Consider the following 22,941-nt stretch of genomic DNA (forward strand, 5'->3'; position numbering starts at 1 on the left):
AAGGATCACAGGTTTGTTTGGGATTCAAATGGTGAGTTGACAACCTGGAAGAAGCGTCAAACTTAGCTCCGGTCCTAGCAAGTTCCTATCCCACACCTGCGCTGCCTATAATCGCATATCAGTCCCATCTGGGAAATCATCGAGTTGAGGAAACAACGCTTAAAGATATTTTGCTTGTTTTGGGTATTCCACCTGTTTGGGGTCGGTTATTCTTATTTTTTCGATATAATGTAATAAAATGAACCTTAATCATAACTGTTGGAGTACCCCTCTCCCAAACGTTACTAAAGGATAACGCTCAAACGTCATCACTTTTTGGTATCGGCGCTGATAATAAAAGACAGCCGAGTGAGTCGAGAAACCACATCACACACGATCGGGTGCTTTATTGTCTACGAATATCATACGCATTAAATATAGTTATATTAGTTGTTACCACCAAGTGTTTCAGTAAATATCACAACGTAACAATAACTTTTTCATTAAAAAAATGATTGATCAACTTGAATGACCATTTGAAGTGAGCGGATCATCAAAAGTAAATCAACCCCTTACAGAAAGCAGCATTGATCAAGGCTATTATCCCTTTGGTTGACGGAACCAATAACCCGAATGAACTTTCAGAAAAAAATGTGTTACTTAAAATTAACTTTTGTGTGGAATTTATTTTAAACAACCTTGCATTAATTAATTATTTGATGATTTTTAAACAGTAAAAAGCTTGAGGGATAGCAAATATGTGTTACATGGAATGAAGAAAAAAATATGGCCATACTCATGAAAAACATTCGGTGGGACTGATATGCGATTATTTTTAAGATGGGATAATTTGACTTCACATTTTTTTCTGACTTATTTAAATAAAACATATTTTTTGTGTCCTTAATCGATAGTAAAGTAAGAAATAGATGGAATCTGATATTTAACTCAAAAACGATGAAAATCCATATGCGATTTTAGGCAGTGCACGAGTCATAGACTGCAAGCTGAAACATAGACAAAAAAGGTTGGTGTACACACTTAATTTATCTCGGCAAACTTCCCAACAGCTGATGGAGCTCGGCGAAATTTTTAACAAATGTCAGCAATATATTTCGACGAACATTCAGTAAATATTTCGATCTACCGTAAACCAGCAGGTAATTAATTTCGTTTGCCGAAGTTCTTAAAAAGTTCTTCTAAGTGTGTATCCTGGACAATGTTGTCATCCGACAATAGCTTGTTCACTAAGATGGTGCGGCTCAAAACAGCGTCTGTTCTCCAAATTAGGGGCGGCTGATCAACGTTCTGGTGCCAGCGTGGGACACTAAGTTGTGCTGTCACGATGGTCCTCCGCCGTGACTGGAGGTTGGTGCAGGCCTTACAAGCCAGCAGCGAAACAATCATTACAGGAAGCAAATGATGTTGATATGGATCGGAACAATCGGCATAGACTTAGGCAACCAGAACGGACGATTGAAAACTCGGATCATGGAATTGCAAGTCTTTTATTTTTTTGGAAAGTACCCGCATTCTTTCCAACTTATTGAGGGTCCGCAAATTCGACATTATAGCGCTGCAGGAGGTATGCTGGAAGGGAATTTCGTTACATACATACAGATATGTGTACACCGTCTACCAGAGCTGTAGCAACACACACGGGCTGGGCACAGCTTTCATTATGATGGGTAATATGCAAAAGCGCTTGATTAGGTGGTGGCCAATCAACAACAGAATGTGCAAGTGGAGGATACAAGGCCGTTTCTTAAACGTTAGTATCATTAACGTGCACAGCCCTCACATAAGAAGTAACGATGGCGTCAAGGACGCCTTTTACGCGCAGTTGGAGCGTGCATACGATAGCTACCCAGAGCATGACGTCAAAATCGTTATCAGAGATCTTAACGCTAAGGTTGGCCAGGAGGACGAATTCATACCAGTTATCAGAAAGTTCAGCACACGCCGGATCACGAACGAAAACGGTCTTCGCCTCATTGATTTACCGCCTCCAAAAACATGACTATACGTAGCCTACTTCAGTACACCTGGAGATCACCATAACAGACTGAATCACAAATCGATCACGTTTTGATTGACGGAAGGCGCTTCTCGGATATTATCGACGTCCGAACCTACCGTGGCGCAAACGTCGATTCTGACCACTATCTCGTGATGACCAAAATGCGCCAAAGACTTTCGGTTGTCAACAGCACCCGCTGCCGTAGCTCGCTATGGTGTGATCTGAAGCGGCTTAAGCAAAGCGTTGAGAGAGAGAGAGCTTACTGAAGTCCCTTTGAAGGACTGCTGAAGTACTGTGAAAGCAGCTAATAACAACGCAGCGGAAGGTGCTGTTGGATTCTGTGCAACTTTCGATTGTCGGAAAATACCTTCGATACCGGAGAACACATCTTGCCTCTGGGACTGTCTGTAAACGAAAGAGGACGATGCGAGAAGACAAGATGTCTCGTTCGTGTCGAATAATGCGAATGCGTTGGTGCGTGTGTTAACTTTTTATAACACACCCCTTTGGCATCACGCCATGTTTCAAGGGCTAACAGCTCAACATATGTAAAAACGAGATAGCATATCACCGCTTCTTTTCATACATCTTTATCTTACTGCTGACAGCGGGCACAAATTAATTTGAGCCCAGGACATGAGTTGATTGTCATTCACTGTTACTCGGTATAGGGATGCCAAAGGCTCGTTATAACACATCATGCGCTCTAGTCGTGTTTATACATTGCTGTAGAAGGACTGTTGAGTTATGATTGATGCCAAAATATGATTATGGCTGATTCGACGATTGGTTGTCTCGTTCGTGTCCCATAGATTCGTCGAGAGGAATCGAGGTAACGGCTGGTTCGACAAGGTGTGTCAAGCGTATCTAGACGAAAAGAACGCAGCGCAGGCATTGATGTTGCAGCAAAGAACCCGTCATAACGTGAGTCGATACGAACAGAAACAAAGACAGCAAAGTCATCTTTTCCGGGATAGGAAGTGCCGCTTGGAGGAGCTGGAGTGTGAGGAAATGGAACAGCTGTATCGTTCTCAAGCAACACGTAGATTATACAAGAAAATAAACGCACCCCGCGCAGGCTTTGTGCCGCGAACTGAAACGTGTAAACATGGAGGAATCATGACGGATGAACGTGAGGTGATCGACAGGTGGAAGCAGCACTACAACGAACATCTGAATGACACAGAGGAAGAGGACCAAGACAGTAGTAGGAACGACTTCGTTAGCACAGCGGATGAGGGAGGCAAAAACAACAAATCAGTTGGAACAGATGGCGTCGCAGTGGAGCTTATGAAACTGGGTCCGGATAAGCTGGCTTCCTGTCTGCATCAGCTGATAGTCAGGATCTGGGATACAGAACAACTACCGGAGGAGAGGGAGTAATACGCCTAATATACAAGAAGGGCGACAATTTGGAATATGAAAGCTACCGAACGATCACGCTTCTCAACGCAGCCTTTCAAATACTCTCCCAGATCATCTTTCGCCGTCTCTCGCCGCTAGCATAAAGGTTTGTGGGAAGTTAGCTTTATGGAGGTTTTGTGGATGGGCGATCGACAACGGATAAAATCTTTACGCTGCGGCAGATCCTCCGAAAGTGTTGCGAATACCAAGTCCCCATACACCATCTATTAATCAATTTTAAGAACGCTTACGATACTATCGACCGTGTGGAGCTATGGAAAGTTACGATCGGAAACGGCTTCCTTGCGAAACAAATAAGACTGATTAGGGCCACGATGGGTGGTGTACTGTGTGAAGATTTCGGGTGCGGTATAAAACTTGTATAAAATACGCGAAACACTTCGACAGGGCGATGCTCTTTCCTGCTTCCATCTGCTTCGCTGGCGACGTGGACCTAGTCGGGAGGATGCTCAAGCTGAAACGTGAAGCAGGAAAGGTTGGATTGGATACGTCAAAGACCAAGTATCTGTTAGCAGGGGGAACTGAGCGCGATGGAGCTCGCATAGGTAGTACCGCAGTGATCGACGGAGATGAGTTTGAGGTTGACGAATTTGTGTACCTCGGATCATAACGTCAGATAACTATTGTAGCTGGGAGTCGTGCCTAATACGAAGACGTTGAGGCCTAGCAAACTTCGCCTCCGTACCAATAGCACCATATGCAAGATTCGAGGAGGACTTGCAAGCGCTAACAGTTTTCGTTTGCTTAGGACCATCTTCAGCGGAGTATGTGAGGATGGCGTATGAAGGCGAAGAATGAACCACGAGCTGGTGCAACTCTGCGGCTAGCCTAGTATCTAGAAAGTCGCTAAAGCTGGAAGGATACAATGGGCAGACCCTGTTATAAGAATGCCGGACAACAATCCCGCAAAAATGGTGTTCGATTCCGGCCGGTAGAAGACGTAGAGGCGCGCAACGAGTTAGATGGTTGGACCAAGTGGAGCAAGATCGTGTAAATGTAGGACGTTCAAGAAACTGGAGGCAAGTTACCATGGATCGAGTGCGTTGGCGTAACATTGTGACGCAGGTTAAATCCGGAGGAATGTTTAATCAGGAAAGCAAGTAAGTGCAGGTTTCTTCAATATTTAAGTTTTCTCGTAAGTTAAAAAACTGTGAAACTGTACTTGCTTCATCTTCCTTTATTGAAATAAATTGAAAGGAAACATGTTTCATTAGGCTGTCGTTCGAAGTCTGAAACGATGTTATTCCTGTTGATGCATGAGATGCACGTAGGCATGCATGGTCTTGGCAGACTGAAATAATAATGATGCAGGGTCTTGGCTGCATGGGATCGTAAGGGTCCGCGGGTTGCGAAAATGCTTCCAAATATAAAGGCGAGGTGCGGATAAACACTCCCGAACAAGCAATGGAAGCGAAGACATGGCGAGGAGGAATGCGTAGGGATTAATTACAAGATCTTCAGAAAATGTCGCTAGAGCACAGAGTCTGCAGAGGCAAGTGGCTCAATAGGAAACGCTTTCATTCCCGAAAGCTGCACCCAAGAAGGCAGTCCCATTACGAAGATAGGAGTCCTCAGGCCAGTCACCTACTGTCTACGAAATCTTTAAATTGTTACAGAAACCGTAAGAAATAAAAATAGATCACTGACTAGATCATTCATAGCTTACCTGTTCGTGCCATTTATGATGCATTAGTTTCCTTTTTGGGATGCTTACAAAAATACCAAGAGTAAGCTAAACTGTATTCAAAACTCTTCAACATATTCTACATTCTCAATAAAAAATTAGTGAGATAAATCTAAATTTCGAAAAAATAAGCAAAACCAGCTGCACACAGTTTGCAACACATAATTATATTCGTTCAGATATAGTGTGTTTTGTGGAATCACTTAGCGTTTTGTTTCACTTAAAAATGTACCTCAGCTCAGTATTCTGGTTACTCCCAATAGCTTACAGTTCTAACGGCCTAATAATAGTTATTCTCGTAATATCCGCCCTGCTGATGCCCTTGTTGACTTGCTCCGGAGTTCTGGGGCCACATATACGCCCCCTGCTGAGACGGACCCCCGAACTGGCCACCGAAACCCATCGAAGTCTTCTGCTGGGTGGGATGCATTTGTTGTTGCGCTCTCATTTGCTGCTGCTGTTGTTGTTGCTGCTGGTAGTAGTATGGCGCACTGTTGGGATTTGAGTTTGTGGATTGCATCGAAGCGAACTGATTGCTGGTTTGAGCGGGGAAAGAGCCGTTCGATGCCATTTGAGGATTGTTGGCGTAAGAACCACCAAAGCTGGAATTGGAGTGCTGTGAGGTGTTGTCGTAGTAGTTAAGATTTTGTCGCGAATCATTACTCTGACCGATCGTAGCGATTGGATTATTGTAGCTGGAGGAATTTTGAGCGTTGCCAGGTTTGGGCAGGGAGCCCATTAGGTTGGCGATAATGTGTTGAGTATCCAACTGCGAGCTACGCTCGTTGCTGGCTCGGGAGAAATTAGAGGATCCGTCGAAATTGTCTCCGCCAAGATCCTTTCGAAGAGTTATTCCTTTAGTAGGATTGCAACTATTTTTGGGAGCTGCCACATTAACATTTTTCGAAGCAGCTCGGACCACATCATCGTAAGAATAGTCTTCCTCATCCGAGTCAATCAATTTTTTCTGGCTATACAAATCGGTGTTCTTCTCTCCGAAAGCACCGGTGGCCAGCGATTTCATTTGAGAGTCAGAATTGAGTGCGTTTGTACCGGTAAAGTCCGGTACGTCGTCCTCAAAGTTTTGTCCATCACCGAAGTTTGCCTCATCATCGTCGAAATTTCGATCGTCTTCCTCATCCGAATACTGATCTCTCAGCTGACGGTTACTTGTCGACGGTTTGTCATCCAGATTAACATATCTTCGCAGTTTTTCGACCCTAAGCGGATCGGTACGCTCGAGCTTTTTGAGATGAGAAATCAAATGTAATTGTTCTTCGTTGGAAAGATCCTTAAAGTTTTGCAGCAGTGTTTGCAAGTCGGAATCGGTCAGACCTTCGAGAGCGGTTCCTTCGGTGTTTTCCGTAGTATCTTTTGAATACGATGGCTCTTCCCGCTGGGAAGAGGTTTCGGGCTTTCTTGCAACTGCTGAAAGTTTGGTAGGCGCAATATCAGTCAAAAAGCTGCTGGTTGTAACGACTTTTTCCTTCTCCTTTGAAGCTTCTGCCATGGCAACATACACGTTAATCAGTTGCTCCAGTTCCTCGCTAGTGAAGTCAGTTTTGCCCTGTGCAACTAAAGCTGCAGCCAATTTTTGAGCAATAGCCGCCTTATCCACACCACCTTCGGTGGTTGGTGGGACAGCAGTTGGCAGAACGATAGGCTTTTCAACAACTGGTTCAACCTTTTCCTTTTTGGACGCTTCATGAACCAAACTAGCAATATTTTTGATTGCCTTTTTGACCGCTGCGATTTTCTGATTTTCAACCAAATTTCCCATTAGATGTCCCTTCAATTTCTCCTTCACCGTTTCCAAAAACATACAGTTATCCTCATTTAGTAAAAGATCGTCTGCGGAATTGGCTTTGACCTTTTCCAAAGCAAGCGCCTTAGAAAGCAAATCAATAATTTTCGGCCCTAGACTTGGCCCAAGGTATTCCTCTAACGCAGTCAACAAACGGCAAACAGCGACAAAATTGAGAGGACCAGAACTGTCATTATCAAACTCCTTCCGAACGAATACTTTTTTATTCGGGCCGTAATAACTCTTTGCCCACTCGTCGTAATCCTGATCGTGTTGTACATGCATTGGTAACGGGCGTGAACGACCTCGTTCCATTTCCCAATCACGTTCGCGATTACGATCGCGATCACGTTCCTGCTCTCGACTATATGCTCTGCTGCTGCTGTGACGAGACCTCTCTTCAAAGTCGTCATCACTCAAAGGACTCTTCGACTGTTTGGTACGAGTGCTTCTTACCTTAACCGATTCTCTGGATTTGACGCTCATTTTTTCATCATCACTCGATTCAATTGGTGAACCCAGCGCACGCTTCTTTTTATTAACCTTTAGCGCATACTGTTCTTTGAGTTCCGCAGTTTTTTCAGCTCCCTCATCTGGAAGATTGAGCTTCTTTTTAATCTCCACTTTCTTCTGCTCAATCTCCTCATCGCGAAGTTCCTTCATTCGCTTTGTCCAAAACACGATCCACTCGGGTTTGAAATCATGCTTGGAAGGATCTTTTTTCTCATTCTGCAACTCCTTATACCGTCGATTCCAGAACATTTTCCATTCTTCGGGATATTGAGGGTGTTTCTCTGGATTTTTTTCATGCTCTTTAAACGATTTGTCGATCAGCGCGATGGCAATCTCCAGCGAGCAGCGATACTTCTCCCACTTATACCGTTCATGGGCGATTTCGGAAGCTTGTAGCGATAGCTGTTTTGGTGTGGGAAGTGCCTTGCACTTCTTCGACCCGGGTGAGGGTGACCTCCGATCATTGAACCGCAATGGCGAACGATCGGATCGTATTGGACTGCGACGCCTGACTGGGCTACGCGAACGTCGACGTGGCGGAGGACTGCGGGATCGACGCCGTGGGGGCGGACTACGGCTACGGCGATCGTAGCGGCTACGCGGTACGGGGCTACGCCTGTGTGGTGGAGCTCCACGACGAAACGGTAGCGGGCTTCGACCGCGATTAAAGGATCGTGGCACGGGAGCAGCAGCAGGAGGGCGAGATCGCGACGCTTGGCTGGAGTCGCCATAACGTCCGGCGGGGGGTTGCTCGGTGAGTTTGGTGGAATCTCTGAAAGGAGAACGAGAGGAAACGGTTGATTGTTAGTTGACACTCTAAACATTATTTCATTCAAAATGAGTTTTATTTTTATATCATTATATAGTGGAAGCAACTAGAATCACTCTACAGAAGATCGGTCACACTGGGAGCAGGAACCTCACGGATCGAATTGACTGTAATCCGAAAAGGAACGCTCCAATGCCATTAACCTCTCTAACTCTCATAATGAGTAGGCAATCAGACAACTTTCCAAATCCGAAAAAGTTTAATGAACTTCACATTATCTCAGAAAAGTTGACTTAACAGCTTTGATGGACGATAATTAATATTATAGTAAAATAAAAAATATATAAAATCAGTGCTTCAAAATTTTAATCTTGATTCACATGACGACAAACTAGGAACCATTACAAAAGATACTCACTCTGACGAAATACTCTGCACCGAATCACTGCTCGAGATGGAATCCAAACTCTTCCGATCGGCCCGAATTGGGCGCGCTTTTTTCTGCGGGGCCTGAACCACCGGTGGCGACGGATCACGTTTCGTCTCCGTCGTAGTACTAGTAGTAGTAGTTGTTGCTGCTGCTGCTGCTGCTGCCGGTGTTGGTACATTCGACTTAGCTTGAAGGGCAGCCATCTGATCCTGCAGCATTTTCTTGTCAATCACTTCGACAAACTTGGGTCCAGTACGCTCATCGAAGTGTTTCTCGAAAATGACCTCTTGCAGATATTTCATCTTGTTGCGCGTGTAGTCGGCACTATCGTGAACAGTCGGTGTCAGCCGACCGTGGTGATCTTCGATGGCTTCGCACACGGTTTGAATGACACGATTTATGATTTCCTTATTGGCGCCACGTTGGCTACGGTACGGAGCCAATTCGTTGACGACCGTTGGATAATGTTTCTCCTGTAAAAAAATTCAATTATTTTTGGAATAACTGGATAATAATTTACGTTCAATCATACCAAAAACTTCACCCGGTGAATATGGCTCGTGATATGAACTACAACAGTTCGAGGGTCACCTTTCTTGTCGCATAGCACGCAATGGTAGCTGGGTTCCTTTTTACCGGGTGTTGTTAACTCCATGATGTACTCCAAGCCGACCATGGGCCCATGCTTGAATTTATCGATCGTAGTCTGCAGCTCAGCAACTGGTTTCACCTCATTCTCCATTCCAGGAGGTACCGGCTCTCCGGGAGCAATATGCATTTGAACTTGTAGAGACGAGAGATGGAAGATTAGTTCAATGTAGTAAAATTTTTTTCGAGCTAAACTTACTTTTCGCAGATTTTGGCGTGGATGAATTTCGGAACTGTTCCGCATCAATAACCGGCAAATTCAACCGGCTTTGATGTTTACGTCCCGCAATATGGGTCTGCAGGACCCGTTCGCCAGGCAGTACGGCCACTCCGCAAAGATGGCACGTGTAGATGAACTGATTTTCCTTGTTGCGTCCATTACGGCTGAAGACGCGGCCATCCGTTCCGTCCGACAACCTAACGGTAGTACCGAGAACATGGTTCTCGATGTCGATTTCAATCTGTCGGGAGAAAACAGAAAAGGGAGACATTAAATTTCGAAAGTACGAGTAAGTCGAGAAATTTTTTAACGGTTCGCAATTGAAAGTCACTCCACTATTTCACTAAACTGCATCACTTTAAATCACACACTTTTGTCAATGTCTCGCACTGCACTGCACAAGCACTAATATTTCCACACTTCTTGAAGCAATCCCGCGGTCCAGTTTCTCCAGGGGGCGACTGTACTCTTATAAAAACGAACGTCCCTCACTTACTTCGAATAAAATATGAAAAAAGAAACGTGATCGTTGCGTTTCAAAGACTGTATATTAACAAATCCATATTTACCTTCGTCTTGGCCCTATTTCCGCCAGCTTCGTCGACAATCTCAACCGGACTGCTGTCGCCCATAGTTCCACCTGTTCGCTTTCGGCGTCGAGTCCTCTCCTAAGGATGCTTGCTAGGAGATCCTATTACAAACCTAAAACCGGTTTTCCAGTACACCTCCTCTTTCTTCGTCACCTCTTCAGTCACTTCAAATCACACTTCAACGGAATCGTTTCACTATAGGCAGCGGATGTGGATCAGAACCGGAAAGCAGTCGGGTTCTGAACCATTCATTGACTGGCTCAACACACAAATTTACACTCTCACCGCCCTCCGGATGGGTGCGAAATGTTAGCGAGAAAACACCAGCCCCCGGGTTGACAACGCACTGTGACACAACCACTGACACACTCTTAGAGCTCAACGGAATTCCGCTTGATTGTTTAGTATGAGATCTAAGGCTTCAAACCATCAATCAATCAAACGGATGGATATTCATTCAAATTTAAGGTTTCAAAAATCTGTAGGGAATAGAAGTAAAATAAAGGTAAACTGTTATAATCTAGAACATGTATATTTCAAACTTATTAATGGTTTGGAAATATTTAACAGCAGGTTTTGAAATTTTTAATAATTTTATAACTACTCCCACCGCCATGCTCATACTTACCCAAGTATCGGCCGAACCTAAATGAGCTGTGAAACAAGTTACTCACTTAGTCAATTATGAATTGATCGCATTATGGAGTATTTTTCACTCTAAGTTGAGGTTAAGCTTTTATCCTCCTTACATATTTTTAACACACTTAATTTTATGATATCACGTTTTAGTACTGAGATGTTAATTGAAGTTTAACTTTGAAATTGCCGAGTAATGAACAAAGTAGGACTACCTATTCGATCCAGTGCTGAATGCAAATTTTGACTGCAATTCAAGGATACTTATGCAAACGTACCCCACCTTTATGCCCATAAAGGTGATCAACTGGTTTACGAGTAGCCTCCTTGAAGATTGTGGTGGCGAATCTTTTTCATGAAAGCGAACCAAAAAAATTGAGGAATCGGTACCCAAACGTTTACGTTGACTCAGATCACCATTTATGACAGAAAAGATGCGCGTCAGACTGACCTTTTTGCAGTTATTATCTTACGAAGTTACTGCAGAGTACATTCGAAAGTTTAAAAAGAATAGATTTGGAGAATTATTCTATATATAAAGTCTATTTCGTATAAACTTAGAATTAGCGTACGATTTAGTCAAGCGCAACTATTTGTTTTTAATTACATTTAAATTGAGCTTGAGTCTCAGGGAGCTATTTATCAAACGATTTGCGAAATTTTAGGGCCTATCTGATTGTATGAAGTGCCCGGTAGTCGATAAAAATATGGTCGTCACCATATGTGCTCTTTTGATACTACAGGTCGGATTCGATTATCCGGAAACTCGATTATCCGAAATTTAATTTTTTTGGTGCTCGTTTTTAATTTTTTTTCCGAAACTTTACCTCCCTTCTGGCATATTTGTGACCATTTATGTCACTTACGACATGTTTGGGACATGTTCAAATTAAGTGAAAATAATCAATGTTAAATTTTTTTTCTGGCTTCTGAAGATTTTACCCCTTTTCGCCTCAGAAATAATTTCTGGCTACGCCACTGATATTTATTTTATGTTCGTTGATATATTAAAATATTATATGTTCGAAATATTTATTTTATGTTCGTTAATAGCAAATTTTAATATTTTTTCTGTGGTTCGATTATCCGGAAAACCAGAATGAAAATTTTATTGATGCTCCGGATAATCGAGTTTGACCTGTATTTATAAACAAAGATCAAATATGTGTTACGCAAGAAAGTTGTCATCAATCCGAAAATAGACACTAAGGAGAAGTAAAACCTTCTCCCTTACTTGAATTCACTCAAGATTATCACAAATGTTGTCTCGTGAAAATGCAAGGTATATAACAAAAATATCCTCTAACGTTAGCTGCTCTGACAGCAGGATCAGAGGATAAGGTCTAGCGCAGTATTCGACAGCAAATTTAATGCTATGAAAAGTACTGTTGATGAGCGAAACTTAGTGTGAACGGAAAAAACATTCACCTTGTACACAGGCCTGTATAGTTGACCTGAGTGTCATAGAAGGAGTTCAAGTAATCCCGTTTATTAGTCGTATATACATTTCATAAATTAAAAAAAAAACCAAATGATGAAATTTGAATTTCAAAATTTTCTTTTCTATTCAATCTGCTATAAAACAGGAGGCAGAATGATAACAAAATATTAAAAATTCGATGCGTTCGATGACAGCTGTAGAATTAATAGAACACACAATTATACTTACCTGGATGTCACAATTATTTAAAAGGTTGACTTTTAACCAAATCTGATTCAATGTAATACACAACATTCTAATGACTGCTTAACCAGCTGTTATTCAGTTGATATGCGGGTTGTAAGACCTGAATAAGCTAGTGTGTATAGAAGAAAAAAAGGAACATGGAGGCTGTTCCACTGGTGCCGCTCCTCTAGACATCGAAAAGCCATTCAACAGCGTTTGGCATGATGGTTTAACATATAAAATATCAAATTTTAGTTTCCACTTTACATCACAAAATGGTACAACGTAACTTGACTAAAAGTACTCTGCAGGTCAACTATTTGATTTATCTGATAGATTACCTGGTGTACCGCAAGGAAGTATTCGGGCCCAATCTTATATAATATTTTTACTTCTGATCTTGCTGATTTTGTGGAAAAACTTTGTTTTGTGCATTTTCGTAGAAGGAATAAACTTTTTTATCATATGCAGTCGAATGAAAAAAATTTAGATATATGTTCTTCAAACTACATTTCTATTTTTAACAACGGCTTTTACCCGTTAATACACAAGTTCATTAAGCAGACAGTATGAACAGTAGGGAAAGCGAAAAATAAGCGGACTGGAAATATGATATAGATTTGGAAAATATACCGCTTCCCGCTTGCACAGCAGTGTGTGTAGTTAGGGATGAGCAATAGAATAAGCCGGCAGTGGAATGTGATACGATATAGATTGTGGAACAGTACCACCGTCCCCCGAAGATTAAATGGTCAAAACACCATGCCGGAGACAGGGAGATTGCTGGTTCAAGTCCCGTCGGGAAGCGGTTTTTTTTGCAAATCTTTATCATATTCACAGTCCGCTTATTTTTCGCTTTCCCTACTGCTCATACTGTCTGCTTAATAAACATATGTTCTCTAATCCTTGCAAAAAGGAAAGTTTTCTCCAAATGCACACACAACCCAAAAGTTTCGTAACTCAAACCCTCCAATGGCCACATTGTTAAGATTAACGGTGTGACCTTAAATTGGTCTGATCCAATTAGATACTTAAAGCCAATTCACAATAAGAATTTTACCTTCAAGAAGCACATTGAGAAAATCCAAAATGCAATAAGTATATAGGATGTTTGTCTTTATCAACAGAAATTCCGGACTTTATCTCTTTACAAACATTTATTTAGACCAGGAATGTTATGTGGACAAGTTGTTGGACAACCACGAAGAAGATGCTCCAAAGGATTCAGAATAAACTGTTGAAAACGTTATTCCTGATTTAGCACGAATGAACTACATAGGCTTATTTAATCAAACCAAACTTTCAATAAACCCCAACACGCAATCCTCAATAACAACGATTAGCTCAGATAGTTTTGTTTTTATTTTATTTTTTACTTGACAAGTGAGCAGGTTTGGGGTTCCCGTGGTTCTGTGGTTAGCGATGTCGGTCGGCTAGCTCTCCCACACACGGTTGTGATGTAGAGTTCGATTCCCGATCAGGTCGAGGACCTTTTCGAGCTGGAAATTTACTCGACTCAACATGCATGCAAAATGTGCCAAAAACAATATCGATAACGAATTCTCTCAACTAATCTAGTGGATCGAGACCGCTATTAGCCCTCCAGGCTAGCATACGATATTGTTGTTGTTGTTGGTAGGTTTGTTAAGGTCCAAGCACAATGGATACGTTTATGTTGACGTGAATTTGACGGAAAACGTATGAGCTAACTGTCAAATTACCGCAAACGCAGCCGTAACGTATCAATTGTACTTGGGCCTTTTTTATATTTGGAAAGAAAAGAGTGATTATTTACCGCGTGTAGCTTTTTTGCACCACATTTCTTCTTTCTACTTTGTGCTGTGTTTCTACCATGCGCAGACAAATTAATACGCTTGCTGCTTACACCAAAACTGAGTGAAACAAAAGTGGTGAATCACTCTAGTGAGAATACACAGGAGAAAACGGCGATGCACACTGCTGAGATGATTTCGAAAGCATTCGAAGAGAAAGAATTTCCGAGATGCAAAGCAATCAACGCTTATTACGCTAACTTCACTTTTTGGGACCTATTCCCGATTTCACCTCAAGTGAGGAGACAAAAATGACCTCCGTGGAGTGAGATTGAGTGAGTTAAATGCGCAGAAAGTAGATTTTTTCCGTTTTTTTAAATAACACCAGATCTTAACACAAAAAAAAACTTTTTTTCGGTATCGAGGTATAGCTTATAGAAGAGGTTTTGATAACAAATGTGAGTTTTGAGAATGTTGAAGAGAGAGTAACCTAAATCAATAACTAGCCTGTGACAAAATGAGATTAGAAGATCAGTGGTTTAGCGCGCACACATCACTTCCTCTCATTACGAGTTGTGTTGTAGTAGAGATATTAGTGCGGGAGAACATTGAAGAAAGAGAATAGGAGAGAACAACGTAAAAGATGAAGACAATCATCTAAAGCAGCCTTTTGTTGGGTAGTCTGAAAATGAATATTTTCTCGCCGGCTTAAACTGCTGATACTAGACACCTTGTTTCCCGTGGGAGAAACAACGTCCGCACGTAGGCGACAAAAAGAGTAGTGATGAAGTTCAATTTCTTGGTAACTATAGGTGACAAAAACAAAGTCAATAAATAAAAAGCTAGAGAGAAAAAAGAAGGAGAACTTATCTTATCCGGGGTTTTAAAAGATTAGGTTTAAGTAGAATTTGTTTTGATTTTATAATCAATCTAGATTTAATTCCAGGCGATCTTTATTTTCCCCGCACGTACGAGAACTTACGTGATAGAAGTCTCTGGCTAAGGTCTTGAAAATCAACAAGATTAACATAACCTTTGTAATCGGACTTCCGCAAATCGTGTTTCCAGTGGCGTCGGGTCCACCTGTGCAACATGTGCACTGCACAGGTACCCTACTCCCACCCGGGCATATGCGATTATCGAAATATAATAACCTTTGAATCAAACAAGCCTACTAGCGAAACCCTGCAATTTGAAGCTTCGAACACTTTGGTTTGAGTTTCTTGTTTTATTCAAGGAAAAAAAAAACCTAAATAAATGTTTGGTGCACATGTGACAAAATCAGCCACGCGACGTCTCTGCGTGTTTCAAAGCCGCCAAAGTTTCATTTTTCTGACCGATGAAAAAACAAAAATTCCGAAATCCGTTTTTATGCCTTAGAAATTAAAAAAAAAACAGGGGGATCTATCTGTCAAATATCGTGTAACCAACATGCGTTTGTTTTGGTTTTTGTTCTTTTTGGTCATGAAAGTGATTGATGTGAAATATTATAGAATTGGAACGTTTTTTATCAAAACTCGAGAAACCGCGGAAAACTTCCATGAATGTGTTATGTAGTGATTTTTCCCCCATTATTGTTCATAGTTACAAACATCATGGATCAGAGTTGATTTGCGATAACGCACACATATATGAAATTTGACAGCCGTGAACCCCCTCTGGAAAAAACACTCAGCTGCCGAGGTACGACGCTGGCCTAACTAGCAATATTCAGAGGGAGAGATTAGGGATAGGTAAGCTATCGATAATTATCGATTTTTGCCGGCTATCGATAGAATCGTTAAGCTTTCAGCGTTATCGATAGTTATTGATATTTTCCTCGCATCGGCACTCATACTCCACAATGATGCCAGAACTAAAAAATAAATAAATTGGCTTTGTCATTGTTGAAAGAGACTTCGATGCTTGTTCGCTCTCACACGACTTTCTCTTTAAAATTGTTAGAAAATTGAGATAATCATTTTCGCTCACTCTAACTTGTACGGACATAGACGAAATAATCGGTTCAATTGGCTCCGTAAAACATTAGTTTGTATTGTGCCGGGTCAAATAAATGTTGTGTGAACAAAAAAAAAAAGAAAGAATCGGTTAAAAATTTTTACAGTTTCAAGCGAAGTGAAAAATTTGACAAGTGAAAGAGCGTAAATTTTCGCTTGCGAAATCTGTCGTGCAAACCCGTTTGTGGAAAACGCAGGTAGTTCACCAGCCTGCAGCGTTTTGACGTAGGACTACGTCTTTCTATGCTAGATTACATTTTGTGAAATTAAAAATGAAACTGGCAAATGTTGCATCAGATTTCAAATGATATAGCAAGCGAACGACTTAATGCATCTCAGTCATCTATGTGTCGGTGCAGATAAAATGTGTGACAATTGTTCGATATAATGTTTAACATTGTTGCTTTACTGCTTAATTGTGAAAATACAGTTGAATCCCTCTAAAACGACATTTTTTATAACGACAAAACTCGCTATAGCGACATTCTCAAAGGCCCCTTAGTTTTCGACTAAAATTTTCGTTTTATTGAGACATTTCGCTATTACGACCTTCCTCTATAACGGCATACCAAAACTTATACTGGGCATCTTTATTGTGACAATAGTACAGTCGAATCTCTTTATAACGACATTGCTAAATCTATAACGTCATTCTCAACGGTATCTTCTGTTGTTCATATACAAAAATTTTTCGTATCATTGCGACATTTCGCTATAACGACCGTCCCTTGCGATGTCGCTATAAAGGAATTCGACTGTAGGTGATAAGTTTCAAGGTCAAGCTTTCCCATACAATTCCGTCGCTATTGTCTTGCTTCTTAAGCACGGTTAACAATACCATGGACGGAATAAATTCCACCGCCTACATATTCTGACTCAACAAAGTGTTTTGTTTCGTTTCTCTTTCTCGAGACTGCGTGGCCACGCCTTCAACGCAAAAATCTACGCTCAACTCGATACAAAAGACTGCGTGTAGAATATTCAGCTTCATTCTTGATCTTAACACTATAGCAAGTGGAGCCCTTATACCTATGTTGGATACACGGTGTATAACAGACGTAGTAAAATATGTTAAACAAGAGTTAAAATCAATATTTATATTTGTCCTACGTCACCATTTCGTACAACCCCTAGGGCTGTATACCTTGTAGTATTTCAGTACCGTTTGCATGCGTGAAAAAAGTAAACCCCAGTGAAAAAGATGAGATCCACAACCTTCGATTTCGCTGGATCGAATTTGTTTACAAGCGAAGTGAAATTTTCGCCGGTTGCATTTTTCACGAGCGTGAAAAAATGAACATTTTGTATGAGATTTTCACTTCGCTTGGAACTCTAAATAGGGCTTTAATAAACTTTTTGTATGGTTAGCGAAATATTTATGTTTCTTATTTTTAATGACAATAATGCAAGTCAAGCAATTTTTATTTCTATTTTAGGCAGTAAATGTGGAGATAACGATTGAAACACGCACTAATTGGGAAAATATTCAATTAGAGATTTACGAAAAATATAGTCCAGCAGGTGAGACTCGAACCCACAAGAGTATGAATCGGCAAGACGGCAAAGGAACTGAACGATTTTTTTTTATTTAGCAATATGCAAATATGAACAAAGCAAAGTCAAAAATACGATACGCATCATACAAAAATAGTGAAAAACGTATACTGCGAAAAATATCCACGCATGAGTTTATCTTTATTTATTCTTTGCGCACTTGCTTTGTAGTTTCATCTTAAGGTGAAACGGGATTGTGGCCTTTTCCTATACAATTTTGAGGTTAGAGTTCTTTTTACTTCTGTATTTTGATCGTAAAAAATTCGGCTTCCACTCCGTCCCGTTTCACCTTAAATCTTTTCCAATAAGATGCGACAGCAAAAAACGTATTAGCAAGTGTTAACTGCTAGTTTCCTATTTTTTATGCGCAATCGTAATAGAACTGTTCTTTTAATTTTATTTGGTAAGTGATTAAATCGCGTGAATCAAATAAATTACACAGAACACGACTTTCTCTTTAAAATTGTTAGAAAATTGAGATAATCATTTTCGCTCACTCTAACTTGTACGGACATAGACGAAATAATCGGTTCAATTGGCTCCGTAAAACATTAGTTTGTATTGTGCCGGGTCAAATAAATGTTGTGTGAACAAAAAAAAAAAAGAAAGAATCGGTTAAAAATTTTTACAGTTTCAAGCGAAGTGAAAAATTTGACAAGTGAAAGAGCGTAAATTTTCGCTTGCGAAATCTGTCGTGCAAACCCGTTTGTGGAAAACGCAGGTAGTTCACCAGCCTGCAGCGTTTTGACGTAGGACTACGTCTTTCTATGCTAGATTACATTTTGTGAAATTAAAAATGAAACTGGCAAATGTTGCATCAGATTTCAAATGATATAGCAAGCGAACGACTTAATGCATCTCAGTCATCTATGTGTCGGTGCAGATAAAATGTGTGACAATTGTTCGATATAATGTTTAACATTGTTGCTTTACTGCTTAATTGTGAAAATACAGTTGAATCCCTCTAAAACGACATTTTTTATAACGACAAAACTCGCTATAGCGACATTCTCAAAGGCCCCTTAGTTTTCGACTAAAATTTTCGTTTTATTGAGACATTTCGCTATTACGACCTTCCTCTATAACGGCATACCAAAACTTATACTGGGCATCTTTATTGTGACAATAGTACAGTCGAATCTCTTTATAACGACATTGCTAAATCTATAACGTCATTCTCAACGGTATCTTCTGTTGTTCATATACAAAAATTTTTCGTATCATTGCGACATTTCGCTATAACGACCGTCCCTTGCGATGTCGCTATAAAGGAATTCGACTGTAGGTGATAAGTTTCAAGGTCAAGCTTTCCCATACAATTCCGTCGCTATTGTCTTGCTTCTTAAGCACGGTTAACAATACCATGGACGGAATAAATTCCACCGCCTACATATTCTGACTCAACAAAGTGTTTTGTTTCGTTTCTCTTTCTCGAGACTGCGTGGCCACGCCTTCAACGCAAAAATCTACGCTCAACTCGATACAAAAGACTGCGTGTAGAATATTCAGCTTCATTCTTGATCTTAACACTATAGCAAGTGGAGCCCTTATACCTATGTTGGATACACGGTGTATAACAGACGTAGTAAAATATGTTAAACAAGAGTTAAAATCAATATTTATATTTGTCCTACGTCACCATTTCGTACAACCCCTAGGGCTGTATACCTTGTAGTATTTCAGTACCGTTTGCATGCGTGAAAAAAGTAAACCCCAGTGAAAAAGATGAGATCCACAACCTTCGATTTCGCTGGATCGAATTTGTTTACAAGCGAAGTGAAATTTTCGCCGGTTGCATTTTTCACGAGCGTGAAAAAATGAACATTTTGTATGAGATTTTCACTTCGCTTGGAACTCTAAATAGGGCTTTAATAAACTTTTTGTATGGTTAGCGAAATATTTATGTTTCTTATTTTTAATGACAATAATGCAAGTCAAGCAATTTTTATTTCTATTTCAGGCAGTAAATGTGGAGATAACGATTGAAACACGCACTAATTGGGAAAATATTCAATTAGAGATTTACGAAAAATATAGTCCAGCAGGTGAGACTCGAACCCACAAGAGTATGAATCGGCAAGACGGCAAAGGAACTGAACGATTTTTTTTTATTTAGCAATATGCAAATATGAACAAAGCAAAGTCAAAAATACGATACGCATCATACAAAAATAGTGAAAAACGTATACTGCGAAAAATATCCACGCATGAGTTTATCTTTATTTATTCTTTGCGCACTTGCTTTGTAGTTTCATCTTAAGGTGAAACGGGATTGTGGCCTTTTCCTATACAATTTTGAGGTTAGAGTTCTTTTTACTTCTGTATTTTGATCGTAAAAAATTCGGCTTCCACTCCGTCCCGTTTCACCTTAAATCTTTTCCAATAAGATGCGACAGCAAAAAACGTATTAGCAAGTGTTAACTGCTAGTTTCCTATTTTTTATGCGCAATCGTAATAGAACTGTTCTTTTAATTTTATTTGGTAAGTGATTAAATCGCGTGAATCAAATAAATTACACAGAACACGACTTTCTCTTTAAAATTGTTAGAAAATTGAGATAATCATTTTCGCTCACTCTAACTTGTACGGACATAGACGAAATAATCGGTTCAATTGGCTCCGTAAAACATTAGTTTGTATTGTGCCGGGTCAAATAAATGTTGTGTGAACAAAAAAAAAAAGAAAGAATCGGTTAAAAATTTTTACAGTTTCAAGCGAAGTGAAAAATTTGACAAGTGAAAGAGCGTAAATTTTCGCTTGCGAAATCTGTCGTGCAAACCCGTTTGTGGAAAACGCAGGTAGTTCACCAGCCTGCAGCGTTTTGACGTAGGACTACGTCTTTCTATGCTAGATTACATTTTGTGAAATTAAAAATGAAACTGGCAAATGTTGCATCAGATTTCAAATGATATAGCAAGCGAACGACTTAATGCATCTCAGTCATCTATGTGTCGGTGCATAGATAAAATGTGTGACAATTGTTCGATATAATGTTTAACATTGTTGCTTTACTGCTTAATTGTGAAAATACAGTTGAATCCCTCTAAAACGACATTTTTTATAACGACAAAACTCGCTATAGCGACATTCTCAAAGGCCCCTTAGTTTTCGACTAAAATTTTCGTTTTATTGAGACATTTCGCTATTACGACCTTCCTCTATAACGGCATACCAAAACTTATACTGGGCATCTTTATTGTGACAATAGTACAGTCGAATCTCTTTATAACGACATTGCTAAATCTATAACGTCATTCTCAACGGTATCTTCTGTTGTTCATATACAAAAATTTTTCGTATCATTGCGACATTTCGCTATAACGACAGTCCCTTGCGATGTCGCTATAAAGGAATTCGACTGTAGGTGATAAGTTTCAAGGTCAAGCTTTCCCATACAATTCCGTCGCTATTGTCTTGCTTCTTAAGCACGGTTAACAATACCATGGACGGAATAAATTCCACCGCCTACATATTCTGACTCAACAAAGTGTTTTGTTTCGTTTCTCTTTCTCGAGACTGCGTGGCCACGCCTTCAACGCAAAAATCTACGCTCAACTCGATACAAAAGACTGCGTGTAGAAAATTCAGCTTCATTCTTGATCTTAACACTATAGCAAGTGGAGCCCTTATACCTATGTTGGATACACGGTGTATAACAGACGTAGTAAAATATGTTAAACAAGAGTTAAAATCAATATTTATATTTGTCCTACGTCACCATTTCGTACAACCCCTAGGGCTGTATACCTTGTAGTATTTCAGTACCGTTTGCATGCGTGAAAAAAGTAAACCCCAGTGAAAAAGATGAGATCCACAACCTTCGATTTCGCTGGATCGAATTTGTTTACAAGCGAAGTGAAATTTTCGCCGGTTGCATTTTTCACGAGCGTGAACAAAAAGAACATTTTGTATGAGATTTTCACTTCGCTTGGAACTCTAAATAGGGCTTTAATAAACTTTTTGTATGGTTAGCGAAATATTTATGTTTCTTATTTTTAATGACAATAATGCAAGTCAAGCAATTTTTATTTCTATTTCAGGCAGTAAATGTGGAGATAACGATTGAAACACGCACTAATTGGGAGAATATTCAATTAGAGATTTACGAAAAATATAGTCCAGCAGGTGAGACTCGAACCCACAAAAGTATGAATCGGCAAGACGGCAAAGGAACTGAACGATTTTTTTTTATTTAGCAATATGCAAATATGAACAAAGCAAAGTTAAAAATACGATACGCATCATACAAAAATAGTGAAAAACGTATACTGCGAAAAATATCCACGCATGAGTTTATCTTTATTTATTCTTTGCGCACTTGCTTTGTAGTTTCATCTTAAGGTGAAACGGGATTGTGGCCTTTTCCTATACAATTTTGAGGTTAGAGTTCTTTTTACTTCTGTATTTTGATCGTAAAAAAATCGGCTTCCACTCCGTCCCGTTTCACCTTAAATCTTTTCCAATAAAATGCGACAGCAAAAAACGTATTAGCAAGTGTTAACTGCTAGTTTCCTGTTTTTTATGCGCAATCGTAATAGAACTGTTCTTTTAATTTTATTTGGTAAGTGATTAAATCGCGTGAATCAAATAAATTACACAGAACTTTGTAAAATTAGTTAATGTGTTGATCTAATAGATATTTTACTTAGTTCGCGATATTATTTATGACTCGCATTTTTTTTTTCAAATATAAACGAAATATCTTTGAAAATTGAACGTGATTTAAAAAAAAAATTGATATTCTTATTTATATTACACTCCAAAAATATCATTTACAAGTATGCAATTGGAACAATCCAGCTAAATGCCGAAAAACGATTTCGAAAAAAATGTAAAAAACGCCGGGTGATAAGAAATGTTGCTGGAGCCCCACAGAGCGGGGCGTAGCACCGGCCTTCACGATAGTAGCAACAAAAACCGCCGCCATTGTTGCTTTACACAAATTGCGATCGATGAAAATTTTCAACGATGTTTTACCACTTTATAGATTACTTACAGCTAATTGGTGATCAAATTTTCAAACAATGGTAAATGCTTGTCGAATTGTACATATTCTTACCTAGTTTTCAGTTGGAATATTATCAATTCATGCGATGCAAAACTGCAGTACTTTCATTCACTTGAGAAAAAATATTGCTACGATGAAGCGAATGACAGTTTTTTCTAGTGCAGGGTAGAACTCAGGGAGAAATTGCAGACTATTCGCATATAACGATACGCTCTCTGTGCCGTCA

At 40.0% G+C, this 22,941-nt stretch overlaps 1 protein-coding gene across 2 annotated transcripts; it reads right to left on the minus strand.

Annotated features, from left to right (window-relative positions):
* Positions 1–5,254: 5,254 nt before the first annotated feature.
* Positions 5,255–22,885, minus strand: LOC129730450 (uncharacterized protein CG7065-like). Of its 2 annotated transcripts, XM_055689788.1 has the most exons (6): positions 22,767–22,878; positions 10,062–10,561; positions 9,472–9,733; positions 9,157–9,407; positions 8,613–9,097; positions 5,255–8,197 (listed from the first exon to the last, which is right to left on the minus strand). In XM_055689788.1, the coding sequence occupies exons 2-6, from the start codon at positions 10,122–10,124 to the stop codon at positions 5,389–5,391; spliced, it is 3,870 nt and encodes a 1,289-aa protein (XP_055545763.1). In that variant the 5' UTR covers positions 10,125–10,561; positions 22,767–22,878; the 3' UTR covers positions 5,255–5,388. The 2 variants fall into 2 exon arrangements, with proteins under 2 accessions (XP_055545763.1, XP_055545764.1); XM_055689789.1 differs by lacking the exon at positions 10,062–10,561 and having other exon boundaries at positions 22,767–22,885.
* Between the last annotated feature and the right edge of the window lie 56 nt (positions 22,886–22,941).

The sequence above is a fragment of the Wyeomyia smithii genome, chromosome 3 (assembly GCF_029784165.1).
Source record: "Wyeomyia smithii strain HCP4-BCI-WySm-NY-G18 chromosome 3, ASM2978416v1, whole genome shotgun sequence".
NCBI lineage: Eukaryota > Metazoa > Arthropoda > Insecta > Diptera > Culicidae > Wyeomyia > Wyeomyia smithii.